We start from the raw sequence: 20,421 nt of genomic DNA, 5'->3' as shown, positions 1-20,421 counted from the left end.
CCACCAGGACCCCCAGGTCGCTTTCCAGAGAGCTTCTCCTCAGCCAGGGAGATCCCAGCCTGTCCTACACTCCTAGAATATGTTCTCCCAGGTGCAAGACCTTACACATGTTTTTGTTGAACTTCATAAGGTTCTTGTGAGCCCACTCTTCCAGCAGGGCAGCTCTTGTGAGAGACGAGAAACCAGGCCTGCAAGAAACTAAGAAAAACAGCCTGGGAAAGCAAAAGTTGAGGCTGATCAAAGAAATGCCTCAAACACTCGCAAGACAAAACTATGAGTCACAGGGTGCATTCTGTGGAGGTCGAAGCTGGTAAGGCTGCCCGAATAACACAAGATGAAGGGGGGAGTCCTGTGGAGACAGGACAGCTCTGCTCTGGTACACCTGGCCAGATTTCAAGGACCATCCATCCAGTGAATGACCTTTGCTTCACTATCCACAAAATGCATATTTAACACCCCTCAATATGCTAATGATGGTTAACATGATCATGCTAATTACATCATCCCATGAAACACCTTACCCCTCCCTGTACATGGGATATGTAGCTATGTGGGTCGACCTAGGGGATGGACCCAAGGAAAGGGTGTATAAATCAAGGCGGGGGAAGAAAGGGGGAGGGGGCACCTGGAGAGAGCAGTGAAGTAAAGAAGACAGATGCCAGCAAAAAAGATGGCCTGGAACCCTCACCGTCGGGATCAGCGCAGGAACCCAGACCAGTGATCTGTATTCCCCCATTCCCTCTATCTCCCTCTTTTCCCTTTCCCATCAAGAAATGCAAGGCATATTGTATTGCTCGCCACAACTTGCTGTATATTTAGCCAATTATTGTGTGTTCAATTAGTACATTGTAGGTAGTTAATAAATGCTTGGACTTAGAGACTTGTTGTCTGCTCCATTGGGGATTTGCAAATCTGAGTCACTTGTCCCCCTCATCTGAGCGGGAAGCGACAGTTCTCCCTTCCAAAGTGTCCACTTCCCCACTCGATTCAGTATCATCAACAAACTTCATCAGGGTTGTCATGGTTTAAACCATCTAAAACCTCTTTCTTAGTAGTGACCTTCACCATACTCAGCAGGATCCCAAACTCCACAATACTGTGATCACTGCAGTCTAAGCTATCACTAACCAAGATATTACAAAGCAGGTTTTCTTGGTCTGTGAGTAGCAAGTCCAGTAATGCTTCATTCCTGGTTGACACATCTAATATTTGTATGAGGAAGCAGTTCTCTAGGCATTCTAGGAACTTAATGGATAACGTGTAAGCTGCTGTATTGTTCTTCCAACAAATGTCTGGGTAGTTGAAGTCACCCATAAAAAACAGGTTCTGTTGACCCAAAGCTTGCTTAAGTGACTCAAAAATCGCTTCGCTGATCTTACCATCTCGGTTTGGAGGTTGGTATCAGATACCTACTGTAAGATCCCCCTTGGAGAAGACTCCTCTGATCTTGACCCAAAGGCATTCAATAGGGCTTCCACAATCACTGTATTGACTTCTATACATTCAAGGTTCTCCTTAACATAGAGCACAACTCTTCCACCTCTTCTTCCCTGCCTGTCTTTATGAAACAGCCTATAGCCATCCATCATGATCCTCCAGTCATGTGAATTGTCCCACCATGTTTCAGTTATTCCTTTCTGACTGGGCACAGAGCTCCAGTTCCTCTTGTTTTTTTCCCCAGGCTGCATGCATTTGTATACATACACTTAAGGTGGTTGGTCTTCTGGTTCACATCTTGGAAGGCAGCTAAGGAACATTTGTCACTGCTCTGGTTGGCCTGGCTTATTCCCTCAGCTGGTTGCAATGACGTGGCTGTTGCCACTTTGCACCCCAATCCCTGAGTCCTTCAGTTTAAAACCCTCCTCACCAAGTTGGACAGCCTACTGCCTTGCCTCTTCTAGACAGGTGGATCCCATCCCTCCCTAGCAGGCTATAGCCATCAAAGAACATATTGTCATAAAAGCCAAAGCCCTCATGATGGCACCAGTCACACAGCCAGAAGTTGATTCACATTCTATGTTTACTTCTGGCTGCACCCTTTCCTCTAACTGGTAAAATGGAAGGAAAGATAACTTGGGCACCAATACTTTTTGGTTGTACACACAGGGTGGTATAGTCTTCCTTGATTCTGCCCAGGTTCTAGCTTGTGGTGTCATTCATGCCCACACAAAATGGTGGCAATGGATAGTAGTCTGTGCTCTTGACAAGTTGTGGCACCCTCTTGGCAACATTTCGGACCTTAGCTCCGGGAATGCAACATACGTCTTGTGATTCCTCGTCAGGCTGTCAGTTGGGCACCTCAGTGTCCCTCAACAGAGAGTCACCCACTACGAGCACTCATTGCTTCCTTTTGCGGTATTCACTGCGTGCTGCTGGTACAGTTTCTCCTTGCAGACCGTACTCGTGGGTGTCTACAGCTGTTAAAGCTTCATATCTGCTTTTGGTCTAGTCAACATCTACGGCTAGAACTGGTTTTTTGCCCTCTATAATAAGGACAGTAAAAATAGAATATGCTTTGTGCACCTGCAAATGTGTTGAAAACTAACAGGTTCATACATTTTAAAAGTTATTGGATTTGCTCCTGGGTAATCTGGGAATCCAACCTCACCATTTCTCAACATACATTATATTCTTGACACTATATAGCCTCATGTTTGTGTAAAGAGAGTAAGCTCTCCTAGAAACACTGCTAAGGATTCACACAGCATGTCTCAGCTATTTCTTACAGAAATTATGCTGGCTGTGAAGATTCAGAAACCAAAGAAAGGGCTTGTTACAGATTTCAGCCCCTACTAGCAGATTCTTATTCATGGTATAAACAGGTGAACTATTTGATATTCAAAAGATAAAAAAATTAAAGAATATAAACAAAAAGTCTCAAGTCTCTTACCACTTCATTTCACACTGTTCTACACATCTCCAAAATGTCTTTCATCTACCTATGCACTATTACTTTTAACTAATATTTCCCTCCACGTGGGTCTATAAAGCTGTTGATGCTGCTAACCCGGGATCTTTTGAGCAGCATTTTAATCATACTGGATTTACTACGTAGGGTCGCTGAAGCATGGAGGTGAAGTGTCAGGTCCAGCAGATGCCCTGGCCGTGACTTGGGAAGGAGGGAGCCGGGAAGGGGGCGAGGGGGGGGGCCGCCGGTCCCCCCGCGCCCGCCCTGCTGCGGGGGCTGCACTGACACCTGCCGGCAGCCGCCAGGCCCCGCCCCGGAGAGGAGCTGCCGCTCCGGGGCGCCTCGGCAAAGGCACGTTAGGACCGAGACTAGTCCGGTGAACGTTCCGTGAAGTACAAGAAGCCTGCTCGAGAAGGACAATACTAGTTTGACAATTATCACAGCAACGTTTTTGTGGTTTTTTGTTAGTTTTTTTAAAGTAAAAGACAGGCAGGTGCACAACAGATCTAATAAGGACAGTGTCTAAATTCTGTCCCATCCCAGGAAGCCACAACACTTGCAGAATTATCTGATTCTAGAAAGGTAAGGGGTGGGGGGAAGTACCTACCACATTCAGTCTGCATAACAATTTCTATAGAATGAGATGTTTGGGGGTTTTTCAATTAAAAATATCTTGCTTTGTCAGACTGAAAGCTTGACATTGAAGAGCATGTGCAGAGCCTACCTACTACAGTCTCTGCAGCAGCTGTCTACTGCAATAGACCAAAGGAAATGTATCATGTCAAAGGCTTGGTGGGCAGCTGTCTGAAAAAAAAAAAAAAACCAAAACAACCAAACCTCACAATTCCAAAAAAGGGGCAAATTGGGCAAACAATCCTCTGGAGGAGACAGCTGGCAATCACATTTGATGTGCTGCTCCTTCCTCAGCATGCCACAGCATTCACTCGACAGCCCTGATAAAACAATTTTCAGCCAGTACTGACTAGTTCTTCAATGACCCAGTACGTCTCAGGGTGGTTTTATGCCATTCCATTGACCTAAATAGAAGCCATGAATGGAAATAAGAGCAACTCATCAGCACCCATGCAGAAATGAGGGCTCTGGGGAAAGGGTGCTAGAGAGTCACTTTCCTTGAGAGGCCTCTACCATGCTAAACCTTCCCTAGTTCACTTTCAGCCACGTGGAATTAATAACATTTCCTTTCCATTTCTCAGAGGTTGAGGTTCTCCTCCTCCAGAAATTTATAAATGGAAATATTCTTTGAATCTGCCTGACTTGAAGCACGTTAGTCGATGTCATAGCACAACTATTCATCTAGTGGCAAGCTTCCAGAACGTGCTGCCTGTCGTCTTCCACCGTTACCAAAAAAGGGAGCATCCATAAAGCACATTTGGCCGTCTTCAAACATTCTGGGTCCTATCCTGCCACCTGGCATACTGGGAAAACAAACAGCAATTATGTCTAGAAGGCAACATGATGCAGGTGCTGTACAACTGACACTATTAAATATTAGGGACACGAGATCATGAATCGAGCCCTGTACTTGATAAACAATACAAGAGCTCCCTCTCGCCCCTTCCTTTGACTCCTGAAATGGGATATATGACCATGTCCACCATTCTAGTGAGATACAAGTTCCCACCTTGCTCTTCACCCTCCTTCACTAGTTTTTGATGACAGGGCTCTCACTGTCACAGAAAAAAAAAATTGACCAAGATTTGGTCAAGCCTGGACACAATAATCTGAATGGAGTTGCAATCCTGAACCAAATGCACCTGCACCTCCCCCGACAGACAGCTTCTGGGCTGAGCTCCCACAGGACGCCATGAGGCTGGTTCCAGCACAAGCCTTCCAGAGCTGTACCCAGCCTAAGCTTTGCTACCTCACCTGCTGCAGCACCAGGTCAGCCCATCGCTCTGCCCACAGCCAGCGATTCCCACATAGTACAGTGCAATTCTCTTCCCCTTCTCCCAGCCCAGCGTGCTCACCTGAACCTCTGTTCCTTCACACAAAGAACTTCTGCTGTACGCTTCCACCAACAGAAAGGAAGATGGATGATAAAGATCCATTAACTTTATATCTTTCTTACTAGAAGATTGAAGAAAGGCAAAATAAAAGCTTCCTGTAGACTACAGTGTTTTTAGTGAAAAATACATGCGTATATGCTTTTTAAAGAGCAGATAGCCCAAGTCAAAGCACTATGGTAGAAAGCAGCATGTTTCTATTTAATACCTGAAAGTATGCTAAAATGGTTCTGAAGAACACAATGGTCTTGCGCCTCATTCTCCAAAAAGCATACAAGGGGCAGAAGGGGATGTAACAATGATGTTAAAATAGAGATTAAAAAAAGATGGGCCTAAAGTGGAGGCAGTATTTTTTGTACAAAAAGCACACCAACAGTCAGAGTGAACTTTTTTTATCTCTACTAACTCCTAGGAGTTCACAGATCACAGTATTAAAATTCTGCACTGCACCTAACAGTGTCTGCTAGGTGTGGAGTAAAGCATCTGCTTCCTTTAGTTCACTGATCTTGAAGTACAGCAGCTATTATAAATGTATTTACATGTAAGACTGTTAGACATCAGGGCAGGGAGCAGAACTGATCTGACCTCTATTCCTCTTCCTTTTCCAGCCCTCACTTTCACTTCATTTAATTTATTGACTCTTTCAGTTTATTCAGTGGAATATAGGGGAGTGGGGACCCAACAGAAAAGCAGTATTTATCCGTTGTATGTCTAGTTTAAAAACTGCCAGCTGTCAATTTTATATTTAAGTAAAATCAATATACTGCACACCACAGTACAGACTCATTGCTTATCTCTAAAACACAGTTGGAAAATACCAAGCAACATCAGCTTTTCTACTGTTACTCAACTTCTGCAAGAACAATATGTGACTTAAGGTGTACGCATGCCTTGTGCTCAGTCTTACACTTCTCAGTTCAATATACAAACCAATTATGTGAATTGTTTACATACCGAATGGCTGCAATTGCAGCCCTCAAAAAGCACCTGCTTTAGAGGCTTCTGTCATACATTTAGAGCCACTGCTCTAGAAACCTCAATAAGCAGCACAAAAAGCCACTGATCTAAATGTATGACAAAGATGTCTCTTTCAAAGAGGTGTTGAATTGTAATCTCAATAATATATCACAATTACAAGACATCAAGATTTAGCTATTCAGCTAAACTTCAGCTATTTAAATTGTAAGTACAACTCTATCACAGTTTAGCGAGTTGCAAAAATTTATTTCTTTCCCCTTTAGCATTACTTGGGTAACAGTAATTTAGGGAAATTTTTTTGCTGTCCATGTGAAAGCAACAACCCAATAATTACTTGTTTTACATAAGTTACTATGTTTTACAGCTTTCAATAAATAACTTGAACAAGAATTTCAAAATTAAAAATTCAAAAGTATAAAGCTAGAGAGAAAACAGGCCATAAAACAAGAAACAAAACACTGCCAGATTAATTGGTTTATTTTTATTCCCTTGTAGCTCCCAGAAATTTTCAGTAACAGATCAAACTAGTTGTTTTAAAAGGCAAAGACAACATGATAAATATAACAGAGTACAAGACCTCATTAAGATATGTCTAAAACACATTTTAGAACAGTCAATCCACATTCTCATTGAGTAATTGCCCTTCACAAAAGAAAAGCTAACAAATTAATTTTAAGTAGAACAAAACAGAAAAATTTGAAGTTTTGCATGTCATTTCCTCCAGAATATTTGCATGAAAAGTAGTTTTTATAATCTTAACTCTTTTATATAAGAAGGCCTAAGAGAAGCCAAGTGATCTGTGTATGACCAGCATTTCACCCAAATCAACTTTCACTCTCTTGTTCTGACAATCATCTATAGGGCATATTTCCACTTTAAGCTAAAAGGTGATGGTTTTATTATTTAATTAATTTTTTAGGCATGTCAGCACTCCCAGCATCTAATATATTCTATACTCCTTCAACTTAAAGCATAATGAAAAATTCTAAGCAGAAACAGAACCCTCCACATACTCTTCCCAAGAGTGGTGAAGCTGCACCACAAGTTTACTTCCACCTACTGCACTCCCTGGACAAATTAAAATCCCGATGTTCTCTACAGCAGCTACCAGCAAGGTTTAATATTACAGGAACAGTAACATGAACAGATATGGAAGCTAGTGGGCACATGGTTCCCTCATATCAGCTATCATTACAAAAGAGGGGATGCTGTGTAGGTTTTGAATTTGTGACCTACTAACATGCAACTTTTATACTCCCTTATTATCAAGTCTCTTTGCCGTGATCCACTCAAGAGGTTGAAAGGGGAAGAGCTCTTCATTTTCAGTGTAACAGACAACTGGCTTCCAAATAAGAGATATTTATGCCAGAAAAAAAACCCCAAAGCATTAGAAAATTTTAAATAACATTTCTCTTATAGCATAAACCATGGCAGGCATTGAATTCCAAACTGCAAAAGAATGATACTACTTCCTGAGACCCAAGATTTGTAAAAAATTGCTTCTAAGCAGTATTACAAATATTATTCAGGACACTGCCAGCTTACTTTTCCAGAAATTTCAATTCATAGTTATCTCATTATTTTAGAGAGCAGAAGGTCAGCTCAGGTCTTACCACAGAGCCTCACCTATCGTCTTATAAGAAATAAATCTCAGTTTTTGCATTCCTATTCAGAGCAAGCCCTTCAAAAAAACAGGACTGCAGAAGTTGGGTTTTTTTGTGGGCAACAAAAGCCATACTTTCAAAATTTTTACTCTTTAAGATAGTACCTATTTGATATGTTATTTCAGATGTAAACTTCTAAAACATGGATTTCAAATTGTTCTAGATTTAATAACGCATATTTCATCATAACCCTGTTTCAGAATAGCCCTGGAAACCTCAATAAGCAGCACAGGTTTGTCTGCCAAAAATCACCTGTTTACAGCATAGTCTCTTGGCACATTCTGACTGGAATATTATAATGTCTGTCATCTTCAGTTATGAGAGTCACCACAGGCCAGTCCTCCTCTGGCTCATTGGGATAAAGTGTGATGAATTCATCAGTACTGTATTTATACAGTCGATACACTTGGATGGTATACTGCAGAGCATAAGCAAGGAGAAACATTTCCACCTACATTGGAAAAAAAGCAGAAATACGATGTGTAAAATTAAACATACCTTTTAAAAGATTTTTCTCATTAAAACGTTGAACTAATACCTATCAGATTTATTTTTTCAAAGAAAAAAAATGTGAAGAATGCATATACACAAGCATCTCTGCTTCAGTATCTCAATCATATACCTCAAGATACAATGCCTCTTAACATGAAGCTCCTCAGACCCAACAGTGGCATAGTAGGATATTAGTCCTAAAAAAAAAAAAAGCTGCTTTATACAGAGAACCCCATTTCCCTACTGCCACAATCAGGTAGGAAAGACATTCTCCTGTATCAGTATTCATCCTGTCAAATCACTAAGCCAGACAAGAACAGGTTTCAGGCAATGATCCTTTCTCTTAGTAGGCACTCTGAACTCTCTAGCGAAGTAGATGGAAAGGACTTATAAAACCTGCTGATATGAGAAGGAATTCAGAGAAAGAAGCAGGAGAATCTTCTATCTTGTCTACTACAGTGGCAAGCATATCCTGTTTTAAATAATAATTTACAAAGAATGTAACTGAAATAAATAAATCTAGTCAGAACAAAAATAAGTGACATAACATTGACGAAACTGGGCAGCAAAAAAGTCACCAATGAATCAGCTAATTTAACAGTAATAGCAACCTACCTCAATCTATACTACAGCCATCAGATTTTCAAGCCAATATACAGAAGCAAAACATAATACTTCCATGATTCTAGTGTCTACAATTAAGTACTGAATTTAACTGCAGTACCACACTTGTAACACATTCAGTAAGGGGGTTTTTAAGTGGATGTTTCTAAAATATTTCAGACTACTCAAGCTCATTCACCACTACATTTTGGTTTGGGGCTTTTTCTGTAATATGCATACCAGTTCTGCAAGGTATAAGGCAGTAACTGACATTAGTTTATCAGAATTCACCAAGTATATGCACTACACAGGATCTTCTCTTCCTAATTTGAGTATTAGCTTTTATATTGATTTTTTTAAAAAAAAAAACCCTAATAATTAAGAGACTAATAGTAATGTTACCATTAATAGAATACCACACTTTCAAAGGATGCTACCTAAATGTCAGCTACCAGACAAAAATCAATGTTTGAAAGGAAGGCCTTTACAGACTCTTACTACAAGCAAGCGGCTCTACTACATTTTTCCTAACAAGAGACCAGACACTATACCATTAAGTTTAGCCAGACCAACAAAAGCTGGGTGATTTCTTAAACCACATAAAACCAAAATCTGCAAAACAGGAAAATAACACTATAAGAACAATCTCTCCTTACTTGTTCAAGGCCTCCACTGTGACCAATATGATTCAAGTGATTATGCATTAACTGACGAGGGTTGCTAGATGTATCCCGTGCAAACAGTAACCATGAGAAGACAGGAACTCTCCTTCCATTTTTATCATCATTGTATAATTCAATGGCGGTGTTAAGCATCAAAAACTTCAGTGCTTCATAGAGACTATACTCCTCCTCTTCATTTTTAAACAATTTATCACAAGCTTCTTGTTTCTCAATAGGACGCTTGATTTCACTTATATTCTTCCACTATAAAAAAAAACCCACATGCCACACATATCAATAACCTTGCAAGTGCAGCAAAAAGCTACTTGTGAATTGTCAGATATTCAGCACAGACACTCAGAATTTAGTTTATAAAGGGCTTTGTGCCTTTTTAAAAGCAATCAAGAATATTTCCACAGCTTTAGTCCTATCAAGGTCAAGCTGAGTTAGTCTGATTTTGCTTAAATTATTCCTTAAGCAAAGCAACAGAACAGGATGCTAGAAACTGTTGCAAGGTGGCAAAACAAATGTGGTCACGGGACAATAAGCAATAAGGTAATAACCTTTTTGTTTCCTGCATCATTAATCTTATATCCTTCAAATTCTTTACATTCCAGTTAACTCAGAATGCGTATTTCATTCCAGCCCTCAAACTGCTTCAATGTAGCCTTTAAAATATTCATAAAAGCCTTCAAAAAAAGAGAATATGCATACACAGTAAGACGGGAACAAGAGAAGAGTTTTTAAATAGGTTCCAGAGTTTCAAGCGGGCAAAGGATGGGGATAGGTAATATAGTACGAACACTGAAATGGCACAGTCATTTTCCTGCTACATTAACCTAGAACAAGAACATATAAACATGAAAGAAAAACTACTCCTTTTTAATTACTTCAGCATTATTCTGGGTTTTTTTCTTTCCATGACCTGTTAAACATAGCAACAGCATTAATCCATAGTATACAACATTCGTGCAAATAAATACAAAAAATAGAGGCAAACTGTTACTCTGTTACATTAATTTCTTTACTGAAATCTAATTATTTTTCTGCAGAGCTGCTTACAAATTGATTCCAGCATCAGGCTAATGCAAGCAGAGAAAGACCAGAAAACTCCCACAGATCTGAACAGATATTCTTTCCTGGATTTTTTTGCCATATACATACAGAAAAGTGACTTTCACTAGTGAAAGCATCCTTATGCTAAATTCACCACATGCAAAAAATTCTGTTATTGTTCTTATTTGCAAGTGACCAAGAATAAACAAGTACTTTCCCAACCTTTTTCCTCAGAAGTATTAAATACTCTTTAATTTCATCACTTATTTCTCCCATCTTCCTGCCCAGTTTCTGTTTTAGCTGCCACTGCTTGATCCAGTCATACTTGCTCAGCAAGTTTTCAGGAAGCTGGAAGTTGAGAGAAAAGAAGGCAGCTTAAGTCAAAAGTCTTGAAAGGAAAAGCCATCACCAACTTGTACATTATTGATTTATTTTGTTTTAACATTTTGCACCTTAAAATGATCCCTCGTATGTTATTCTGAACAGATGTCATAGTAAGATGACCATAACTGAACACAACTGGCTCTTTATAATACTTGCTGGATAATAGACAGAATACTGGTCTATCACTATTTCCAGATTTAACCACCACATAAGCACTGGAAAAATTAATCACACCAAGTTACTCATGGCTTTTTTTTTAAAAATTAAAAAACCCTCCCGCAGCAGATGACAACTGCATTAGAAAGTGTCCCTGAACCATCAGAAGACAATGTGAAAGGTATAATGACATCCACCAGATAATCCAGAAGTCTTGATGGAGTGCAAACTACTTTGTCCAGAACACACAAACTGTCATCTTTTCAGGGAAGGTAACTAAAACACTACGGGGCAGGTTTTCTTATAAAGAAGAAAACAAACTAGGGGTTAGTTGATGCATCAGATCATACTGTAGACTCAGAACTGCCTCTTTTACTGCCTATATGCTACACCTGCTCAGTGATGAGGTTTTACACTTCTCTTGAGTGTAAGAAACTGGACAAGCAACTGCCAAGATGTCCTTTGTTTATTAACCCATTTTATCACTAGAACTGCAGGAGCAACTTCTGTCTCACAATGAGTTATTTGGCTAGAGCAGCACATATGCCAACAGCCATTATCAGTCAGTTTTCATTTTATCAGGACTCCAAATTAATAACATGTTCTCTTTACGGCAACCAAGTATTTGTCAGGTATAGAGAGACCTTCCCCCACCCCAGCCTGGCATTCTATGCTAACTGGACATATAAAACTAAACCAAAGATTATATGCCAGTTAACTTCTACAACTAGAAATATGCATGTAAACACTGTTTTGAATTTGAAACCCCTTTGTTAAAATTGTACTGTTAGTTGTCACCACACATATCTCTTACATGCCCTCTGCTTTGATTTTTGTCTATAATTTTTGTTATTACCAGCTGTCTTGCGGGAAACCTCTTACTGCCATATTACCTGATGTAAGAAGAAACCAAGAGGGCACAGTGAAGACAGACAAGTTACATTAGAGTCAGCACTGTGGTAACATTTATACATTGTAAACTGGAAACTAAGGGGACTTGGACTCAATCCCTAGTTGAAAAAAAATCAGTGTAAAAGTACAAAACTGAACACTACCACTTCTCAATTCAAGGGATACTGAGAAGTGAGCACATATAGCATAACAGAGAAATAAGATCATAAAATTATCAAGCAGGTTATAACCAACATCCCTCTACTGTCAGAAGATCAGAGTTTGATGCATACCATAGTAAAATCCTCACTCTGTAGCCAGCTTGGTAACTGTGTAGCTTGGCTTAGTGCCTGGAAAAGAGTTGCTCTGAGAGCACAGTAGTTGTCACCTCGTACTCTCCTTATAGATGCAAACTTCTGAGCAACTGCTTCGTATCCCTAGAAAAAAAAAATTCCAAATAATATGAAAGCATTAATAAAACATTTTAAGGTCATGCACTAGTATCATAAAAGATACTGGAATATCAGCACCCAATTTAAATAGCTAATGCTATTAAAAAAAAAAAAAAAAGGGTTGATCCACTACTCATTTTGGAAGTTCAAATGCTTTCGTCATAAATTATGCTTTGACAAAAACTTCCTTAGTTCTGCTGAATAACAAACAAGAAACCAAAGAAATCTAAGTAGATAATTGGTTGTGGCATTTATCTGATGACAATACAGAAATATGACTGAAATGTGGGTAGCTAGCCTACTTAAGTTTCAGAAAAAAAATAATTCCAAACATACAAACATACACACACAAGACTATAAATCTAAAAATACATCATGCTTACAAGAAGTTTCAGCAATAGCTTATTCCATTTACCCAATATGTGTCACATGTAGTTTGTTTGTGCCTCAGGAAAAATTTGTGTTTACACTGAAATATCTTGACACATGCCCTAGCACATTTGTCCCCTCCCTGCTGTTCCCATACATACACTTTTAGGAGAAGCAGCAATGTTGAAATCTAACTTCTGAAGCTCAGTATGTCTCCTCAGCTAACCTAGCAAGAGCCAATGTCCTGTGCATATGTATTGCTCTTACTAGTCTCTTGAAGGTGACACATGGATCTTCTGATTTATGGGAAGTATTTTTTTAGGTTTACTGATACATACCACTAAATTTTCAAACATGTTGAAAAAAACAAACCAACAAAAAACACCTGACCAACCTTATGCTTTATTTTCTACTATTCTAGCTCAAGATTAACATAAGAAAACTAGTCCAAAACCTTCAAAAAATAAGACTTGAGGAAGCGTTTAAGAAAAACTGAACTTACTCAAACTCCCCATCTTGAAAATCATGCCATTCACCAACTTTAGTTATTTGCCTTCTGTCAAAAAGTTTGGTTATCTGCTCTGCCATTTCAATAGCCCACAAAATTACCAATTTATGGTAATAAACCAAATTTAAATTTTCAATTGAAAACAGTAATGAAGAACAGTATTAATCAAAGCCCTGCACAACCAAAAAGTAGCCTTACTAAAAACACATTTTGAATGAGTACAGACAAAACCACCTTCCAGTTGTCAGTCACTTCTAAGACCAGAATTGGACCACACAGCTATTGCATTTCCTGTTTTAAAGACTGTCCCCATAGGAAATCACCTACTAAACATACAAATGAAAAAAAAAAGCCCAAAAAAATTAAACAAAAAGAGAACTGATACCTTTCTCATCCTTTTTGCTACTGGTGTATTTCCTCTCCATTCTTTTCTGCAATACTCCATGATGTCTATTTCCGGTGCAACACTCAGTTTATGTTCTGTCAGAATAGAGTATGTAGCATTATAAGGAGAACTGTGAAACAGAACAACATAGAGAAAGCACTGAATTTCTAAATATACTCTATCACTTTAAAGTAATATTGGTGCCAAACAAGACTGGCAGCACAACCTATACCTACTAAGGAATTATTGGTATTGAAGGGGGAAAAAAAACCCAGCTTGCTCTGAAAATGATGAGTGAACAAAAATAATGATGTAGTACAACAAAATAAAGAACACTCTGCTCCTCTCTTCTAGAAAATATTAATTGACAAAGAGTAGAAATTAGTAAAGTACTCTTCATTTTCTTAGCAATCAGAAAAATATTTGACAAAAGTTTCCCATCTTTCAGCAGCCACATTGTAGGGGAGAAAGATAATAAATCTTTCTGAATAAGCCAGAAACAGTGGTAGAAAGAAACAGTTTTCTGTTGGAATCCTAACAGCCTTCATTTCAAAACAGATAGCACTAAGTTTATCAAGGGATCCTAGTAACAGATGCTGCTATGATGACTACAAATCATTAATTCTCAAGCACCACACTCATAACACAGATTACATGACTGCTTTCCAAAGGATTCACATTCTTTTGTAAAGGAATTATAGAAACATAGGAAAAAAAAAGTATATTAAAAGCAACTAGCTTTAGGTAAAATTGATATTTTTGTGAATTAAACTGCACAAGGTACTCAGTCATGATTAACTTCTATTGCACACAGAGACATCTGTACACAGAAGTCCCTGGAAATGGAGATGTCAAATCATCACAAACAAAAAAAAGTTCTATAATGAATTGTCATACTGTATTTAAAATGCCAAACAAAATCTGAATGTACCTGAAGAGCTTGTCTCACAAAGTAGTATTTTCTCTCTCTCTATTTCTTCTGCATCACGATACATGTCCTCCTCACTGCAACAAAAATCAACACAGACTTCATACAGCAGCACAAATCTTGGTCATTTACCTTTTCCACTGTTTACAACTACAGGAGAGTACTTAAGTCTTTCCAAGTATTTTTTCAGCTCCATTTGCTTTCCGTCTTACACATTTTCAATAAACCAACAAGAGTTCTCAAAAAAAAAAAAAGTTTAAAAAAACCTCTCAACTCTTCCCCACTTTTATCTATGACACCTACATTGGTCACGAATCACTGCCTGAACTTCTCTTCTGTGGGTTGGAGACTACAGAGTACTAACGTCCCTTTGTATTTGTAAATTTTACAGGATAAATTTGCAAAATATAGAAGTCAAAATGCCTTATTTGCTGAGTATATGAATATTGCAACCTAAGCATGCAACTAAGAACATGTTACTCACCAAAGCTTTATATCTGCGCTCCACTGGGGCTGAGCAACCTGCCTAGTAATGAGCAGAATACGTGGCAGTGTCATGATGAAAAGTAGTCAGCTATCTGCACCTAGTTTGAATGTTATGAACTGAAGGAAAAATACTAAGTGTGATCCAAACTGCAGCCTACAGGCTAACTGAAATCCAGACAAACCTTTCTTCCTCTAATAATACAGGCTTTTTGGTCAAAGTACACTGTCTTAAGAGAGTCAAACGTCTCCATCTGAGCCTATATACATTCAGATATTCTGAACTCAAGTTACAACCATGAGGGAAGAAATGATGGCCTGAAAGGATATTGCTTCTATGCACAGTGTAGCATTATCAAGAAGAGATCTCAAAGCTCATGTGTGAACATTACTGTTGAGAATGGAGGTCCATGCAGTGTTCAATAAAAAGACAGCAAAATTTGCACATTCCTTTAAACCGGATTCTGAGTGGCATTTGTCATATAATTACATCTGGCAAATAAACTTTAAAAACAACAGTTTCGCAGCTAAAACACTTCAAAAAAGCTATACACTACCAAACATACTAGTAAATCATTTAGGATAACCACTAAAAGAAGGTTACATTGAGAGTCTGAATTTTGAAGAAAGTACACATGCAGGAAAAAAAAAGTGTAAGGTTATTATTCATTGCCCACTACTATCAGGAGCTTCTAGTCTACCACTCAAAAAAACCCCAAACCACACTGTGCTTGCCAAAGACCCGGAAGAAATTAAGGCTGTGACCCTGCCCCATCTTACATGGCTAAGGGAGGACAATCAGTTAGGAAGACCGTAAAAAAGGGTTTCATGTAGCCAGCTAGTAGTTAGATTACTCCCATCAAAGTTGAAAGAATACAGTGGTAAATTACGGCTCTGTATTTCTTTTTCTTTATATCCAAATCAGCTTGTTTAAAAAAAGGTAACATTTCTAATCCATTTGCATATATTTCCTCTTACAACAAAAAAATGTTTAGTATAAAGACAAATATAGGTTAATACCAGGAAACTGTCATCTACTGTGCAGCCATATGAAACTACAGTTTAGTTTTTACTCAAGTTTCAAACCTTTAACTTTCAAACAGGGTTTCCTGAGTGCTCAAGTACCTGCTTAAAATCTGACTTGTAACAATACTAAAAAAAATTGAGACAATAGATGCAGTAGATACTAAACACTACTCCATAAAAAGAGTACCACCTGCTGAGCAGAAAAATCACAGAAATACTTATTCCAAGCCCTTATCCTTGTTACAGTGTGGTACTGGACAAACCCTAATTTCCCCACATAATCTTATTTCTCATCACAGATTAAGGTCCATTAAGGTTTGTGAAGAGTTTCAAGAACACTTAATAACCCTGAAAATACTATGAAAAAATAATAAACAACTCTGTATCTGACAGCAACAGTCTCCAGTCTAGCTTATCTGTAAACTAATTATTTAAAACACAAAGCAACAGCCGCCCCCTCTGAGCATGAACAAACCTGCTCCTACAAGAGATCCCATGGAAGGTGGTGGGGCATATTACTTTGGAATACATCCTCAAGTATATTTAGTTTATAATGCACAAAGAGAAAGTGTTCAACTTAGTAAACTAGTGAGGTCACTCAAAAAACAAGTTTGCTGCAGAGTAAGCAGCATCATGTTCCTTCTGCATGTATTACCCCATATTTTTCTGGGAGTTGGCAAAATATAACTAATAGATCCAGAACCTGATAGATTAACATCCAGCATAAACACAGTACTGCAATTTAACTGAGCTGTTTTGAAATCAAGGTAGCTAAGAGATGTAAGCCATCTGCACGGGCATTCTCATTTCAGAGTTGAAAATGCATCTTAACATTGTTCTAGCATTGCAACTGCTAAGTAAGTCCGTGGAAACTAAAGCTTTTCCCTGTTAACTTTCACATTAATATTTGAAAACAGAGTGAAAAAGTAACAGGTTGAAAAGAATAATTAAATGAAAACATTAATGCACAAAACAAAAAAAAAAAATAGAGCACAGTGTTGTGTGTAAACGCTTAAATTGTTGAACTAATAAATCTGATTCTGCTGAACCAAAGATACCAAGGTAAAAAAACTGGATGTCAGATTTTACTCAAGAAATCCTGGGATTTGCATTTTAAAAACAAGCAACAAAAAAACCCCATGCCACCAAAAAAACCCCTAAACTTCAAAAAGTTAAGACGACAGCAAGCAAAACTACGCTGGAGAGAAGGGAAAGGACTATAGGCAAAAATATATATAGTTTTGTATTAATAGATTTGCAGGACTAGAACTCCCCATACAAAAGAAAAAACAATGCTTAAAAGTCTTCTGTTTATTATCATGAAGCGATGAATATTTATTTTTTTTGTCAGATTACACTCATTACTAGTAATAGTTCATGTAAAGGCCTATTACATCATATAGAATTAGTATGCCAAGTAGCAGCTAATTTAAAAATTCGGACAGAGATCTTTATGTATCACACTTTTGCCAACATACAAAATAGACTTAATACACATTTATATGAATCTGTGTATTAATGTTAAATGTGCTTTAATATAAAAACCCCTTGCATTAATGTATTAGATTGTATTAAATTACTCTGTAATTTAAGCATGAGATAAGATTTTTAAAGCATCTTTGAAAACAGGTTGCCAATTTTTAGCGACTTTTTCACTAAGTCAGCGCTTATGGTAGATTTTGGATGTTGTCTAAAACAGTCCACTGGCTACCTACAGAAAGAGGATTAATTAGAAATCACTTTCTTCTCTTACTTTATTAATGTATTCTTCAATGACACAAAGCCACTCTTATGTGCATTGATTTTGTTTTCAGAAGTCTGGAATTTTATTTTATTTTTTCAAACCTTCATATTTATTTCTTCCTCCAGATACCAGATACTCTTGTCAAGACTTCTACTGTCAAATCTGAATCACACAGCTAAATTTTTACTTTGGCCTACAGCAGGACGTTTACAAAAAACAAACAAAAAGCTGAAGTGTTAGGATTAAGAAAAGTCTTCTATCAGTGTCAGCACCGCACCTAACAAAGCGTTCACAAGGTTAAATCCAAGCTACCAGAGTATCTGCCTTCGAGTCTTAGTTTCCCATGCTCTGCATCCTACCCTTAAGAACTTAACGTCACATCAGTCATTCCCTTAGATGGGGAAAGAAAACCACTAATAAACTATAAAAGTAAGAAATTTATCTAAAGGGTGAAGGTGGCCTTCAAACTCTTAAGATCTGACATTTACACCTATTTCTCTATGACATTAACATACACAAAATTTTGCGAAGATATTCACTTTGATGAACTGAAAGTACCCCTCCCTTTCTATAGAAAAGCTGTTAACATATATATAAAAAAAATCCTCACCTGTCCTCAGATGACTCCATTGCTGAACAATTACTAGACACAGGTAGATATAGTTCACAGTTTCTAGATGAATCCTCATCTGTCACAAAGGATTTAATCATATCTGTCTTCTCAGGTTTTATCCCAGGACTTCTGTACACATAGTCTCTTATTTCCGATGTAGATTGCTCCTTCTGATCAGTAGCTGTGTCTGCTGAACCAAGTTCGTTAGGAGGAACACCAACTTCCTCTTCGTGCTTCACCAACCGTATGGAAACAGTCTCTTTTTTCTGTGTCTGTTCTGCACCCACAGAAAGGCTGGTTGGTTCTGTCATCCACCCTTGAAAATTATCCTGGCTTTGAAGAATGGAAAAACATATGAAGAGTATCTTTCACAGAAGAACTAAACCATACATTTTAAAAAAACTACAATATTCCAATAGTTATGTTCAATAGTTATGTTATATTCTGAGCGCCCAGAGGGTACTCAAATTATTCAAAAACAGGAATAAAATCCAGAATAGTTTGGCAGGATAACGCAGCACCCAAGTTATTTTCAAACTCCTCTCCTTGGCAAGCCAGTTTCATTTCTTACCAAGGTTAATTATGTAAGTTCCTCAAACACAACCCACGCTAGAATTAGTTCCCTGACTGAGCGCTTGCTCATCTCAAGTGGCACTGTCACCTAAAAACCTGAACAGAAATCCCAATGAAACAAGTTTCAGTCCTGCAAGAGAAGCATTTTACAAGCTCACCTGGTGCTCCACGACACCTTCCGTTGTATAAGGATTATTGCTTAAGGGAAAACCCACAATCTTTGTTTCTTCCAATACGATTGCTAAGTTATTACGAGACAAGACCTTCTACAATCCATTCTAGCAGATCGTCCAAAGCCTTAAGGATGTGCTTCAGGGATACTGACTTTACACTGATCCGTAAGACCCCCCCCCTCCCCCAAATCACGGGTTGCTTTGCAGTTACCGCATTCGTGCTCTGGACAATTCCGACTTCTCTCTCTAGGCTAAAGCCTCCCACCTGCCACCAACCTTCCTCGCCCGGGTGCCGCTGCCCGCTGGGTACCAAGCTGTCCCTTGGCACGGAGCTGGGGACGAGACCCGCACAGCTCGTCCCGATGACGCCCAGCCCCGCTCCCCGGGCTCAGCGCACCACACGACCAACCGCACCCGCACTGCCACACCGCGCGGGGCCGCCGAGGCCTCACCTTTCCGGCACCCTCTGTCCTGCGGGACCACGGGCCCGACACCGATCGGCGCCGCCCGCCGCGCCCCGCCGGGCGCAGGAGGCCGCCGCGGCTGCGGCTGCCCGCTCGCCGGGGCCGTGGGGGGCGGGCGGGGCGCCGCCTCCCGCCCGCCGCTGACCGCTCATGCCGGCGGGGCGCGGGGCCGGGCCGGCGCCGCCGGGAGGCTCCCCGGGAAGAGGCCGCCGCGAGGCGCGGGCCCGCGCAGGGGCCGGCTACCGCGGGGGCCGGCGCGCGCCCGGCACTCCCATCGCCACCGCGGCAGCGGCCACGGCCCCGCGCGAGCGAGCGGCCGCCCGCGGCCCTTCAGCGGCTCCGCAAGCGCTTCCGCGTCGCCCGCCGCCGGCATCCGCCGCTCCTGCGTCATCCCGCCGGACGTTGCGTTCCACGCGCCCCTGCTTCGTGCCCGCCCGCCCGCCGCCACCCAAAAAGCCCCGAAACACAGCGGCGGTGGGGCGAGCCCTGCCCTACGGCGCATGCGCGCTAGCGGCGGGGAGGGGCGGGCGGCCCTTTGCCCCTGAGGGCGGGGCGGGTCCGGTCCGTCTGTCCGTCCGTCCGACGCGCCGCCTGGACTGGCCTGGCCTGGCCTGGCCTCGCCTCCACCGCAGTCCCCGCGAGCGGCGGCGCTTGGCTGGGTTGGGGCTGCTTGTCCCGGGCCTCGCTGCAGGCCGCCGCGCTGGCCCGGCTGCCCGGCCCTGGGGCGGGACCGAGCCCGAGCCCGCCGCAGCTGAGGACAGCAGGGCCGGAGCCGGGGAAGCGGCGCCTGCAGGGCCGGAGCCGGTCCGGCCGCTCCCCTGTGAGCGCCGCGGCCGTGCGGCGGCTTCCCAACGGGGCGCCAGGAGTGGCGGCACCTGCGAAGGA

The 20,421-nt window shown here is 40.6% G+C and overlaps 1 protein-coding gene across 1 annotated transcript; it reads right to left on the bottom strand.

Annotated features, from left to right (window-relative positions):
- Window positions 1-6,225: 6,225 nt before the first annotated feature.
- On the bottom strand, window positions 6,226-19,655 carry OTULIN (OTU deubiquitinase with linear linkage specificity). The gene is made up of 8 exons (XM_074899535.1): window positions 19,525-19,655; window positions 18,324-18,655; window positions 14,464-14,537; window positions 13,533-13,627; window positions 12,112-12,255; window positions 10,601-10,735; window positions 9,326-9,595; window positions 6,226-8,025 (listed from the first exon to the last, which is right to left on the bottom strand). Exons 2-8 carry the CDS (start codon window positions 18,635-18,637, stop codon window positions 7,831-7,833), a joined length of 1,227 nt encoding a protein of 408 aa, XP_074755636.1. The 5' UTR covers window positions 18,638-18,655; window positions 19,525-19,655; the 3' UTR covers window positions 6,226-7,830.
- Window positions 19,656-20,421: the final 766 nt, after the last annotated feature.

This window comes from Athene noctua, chromosome 2 (genome assembly GCF_965140245.1).
Source record: "Athene noctua chromosome 2, bAthNoc1.hap1.1, whole genome shotgun sequence".
In the NCBI taxonomy this organism is placed as follows: domain Eukaryota; kingdom Metazoa; phylum Chordata; class Aves; order Strigiformes; family Strigidae; genus Athene; species Athene noctua.
This window is presented reverse-complemented; position numbering and strand designations above follow the sequence as displayed.

What these genes read in the sequence shown, in the direction of transcription:
- OTULIN (XM_074899535.1), bottom strand. Translation starts at nt 18,637, where the DNA reads ATGACAGAACCAACCAGCCTTTCTGTGGGTGCAGAACAGACACAGAAA. An exon ending in TTGTGAGACAAGCTCTTCAG is followed by an intron (nt 13,628 to 14,463) that starts GTACATTCAGAT and finishes CTATTCTGACAG; the next exon opens with AACATAAACTGAGTGTTGCA. An exon ending in TAGCAAAAAGGATGAGAAAG is followed by an intron (nt 12,256 to 13,532) that starts GTATCAGTTCTC and finishes TTTTTTTTCTAG; the next exon opens with GGATACGAAGCAGTTGCTCA.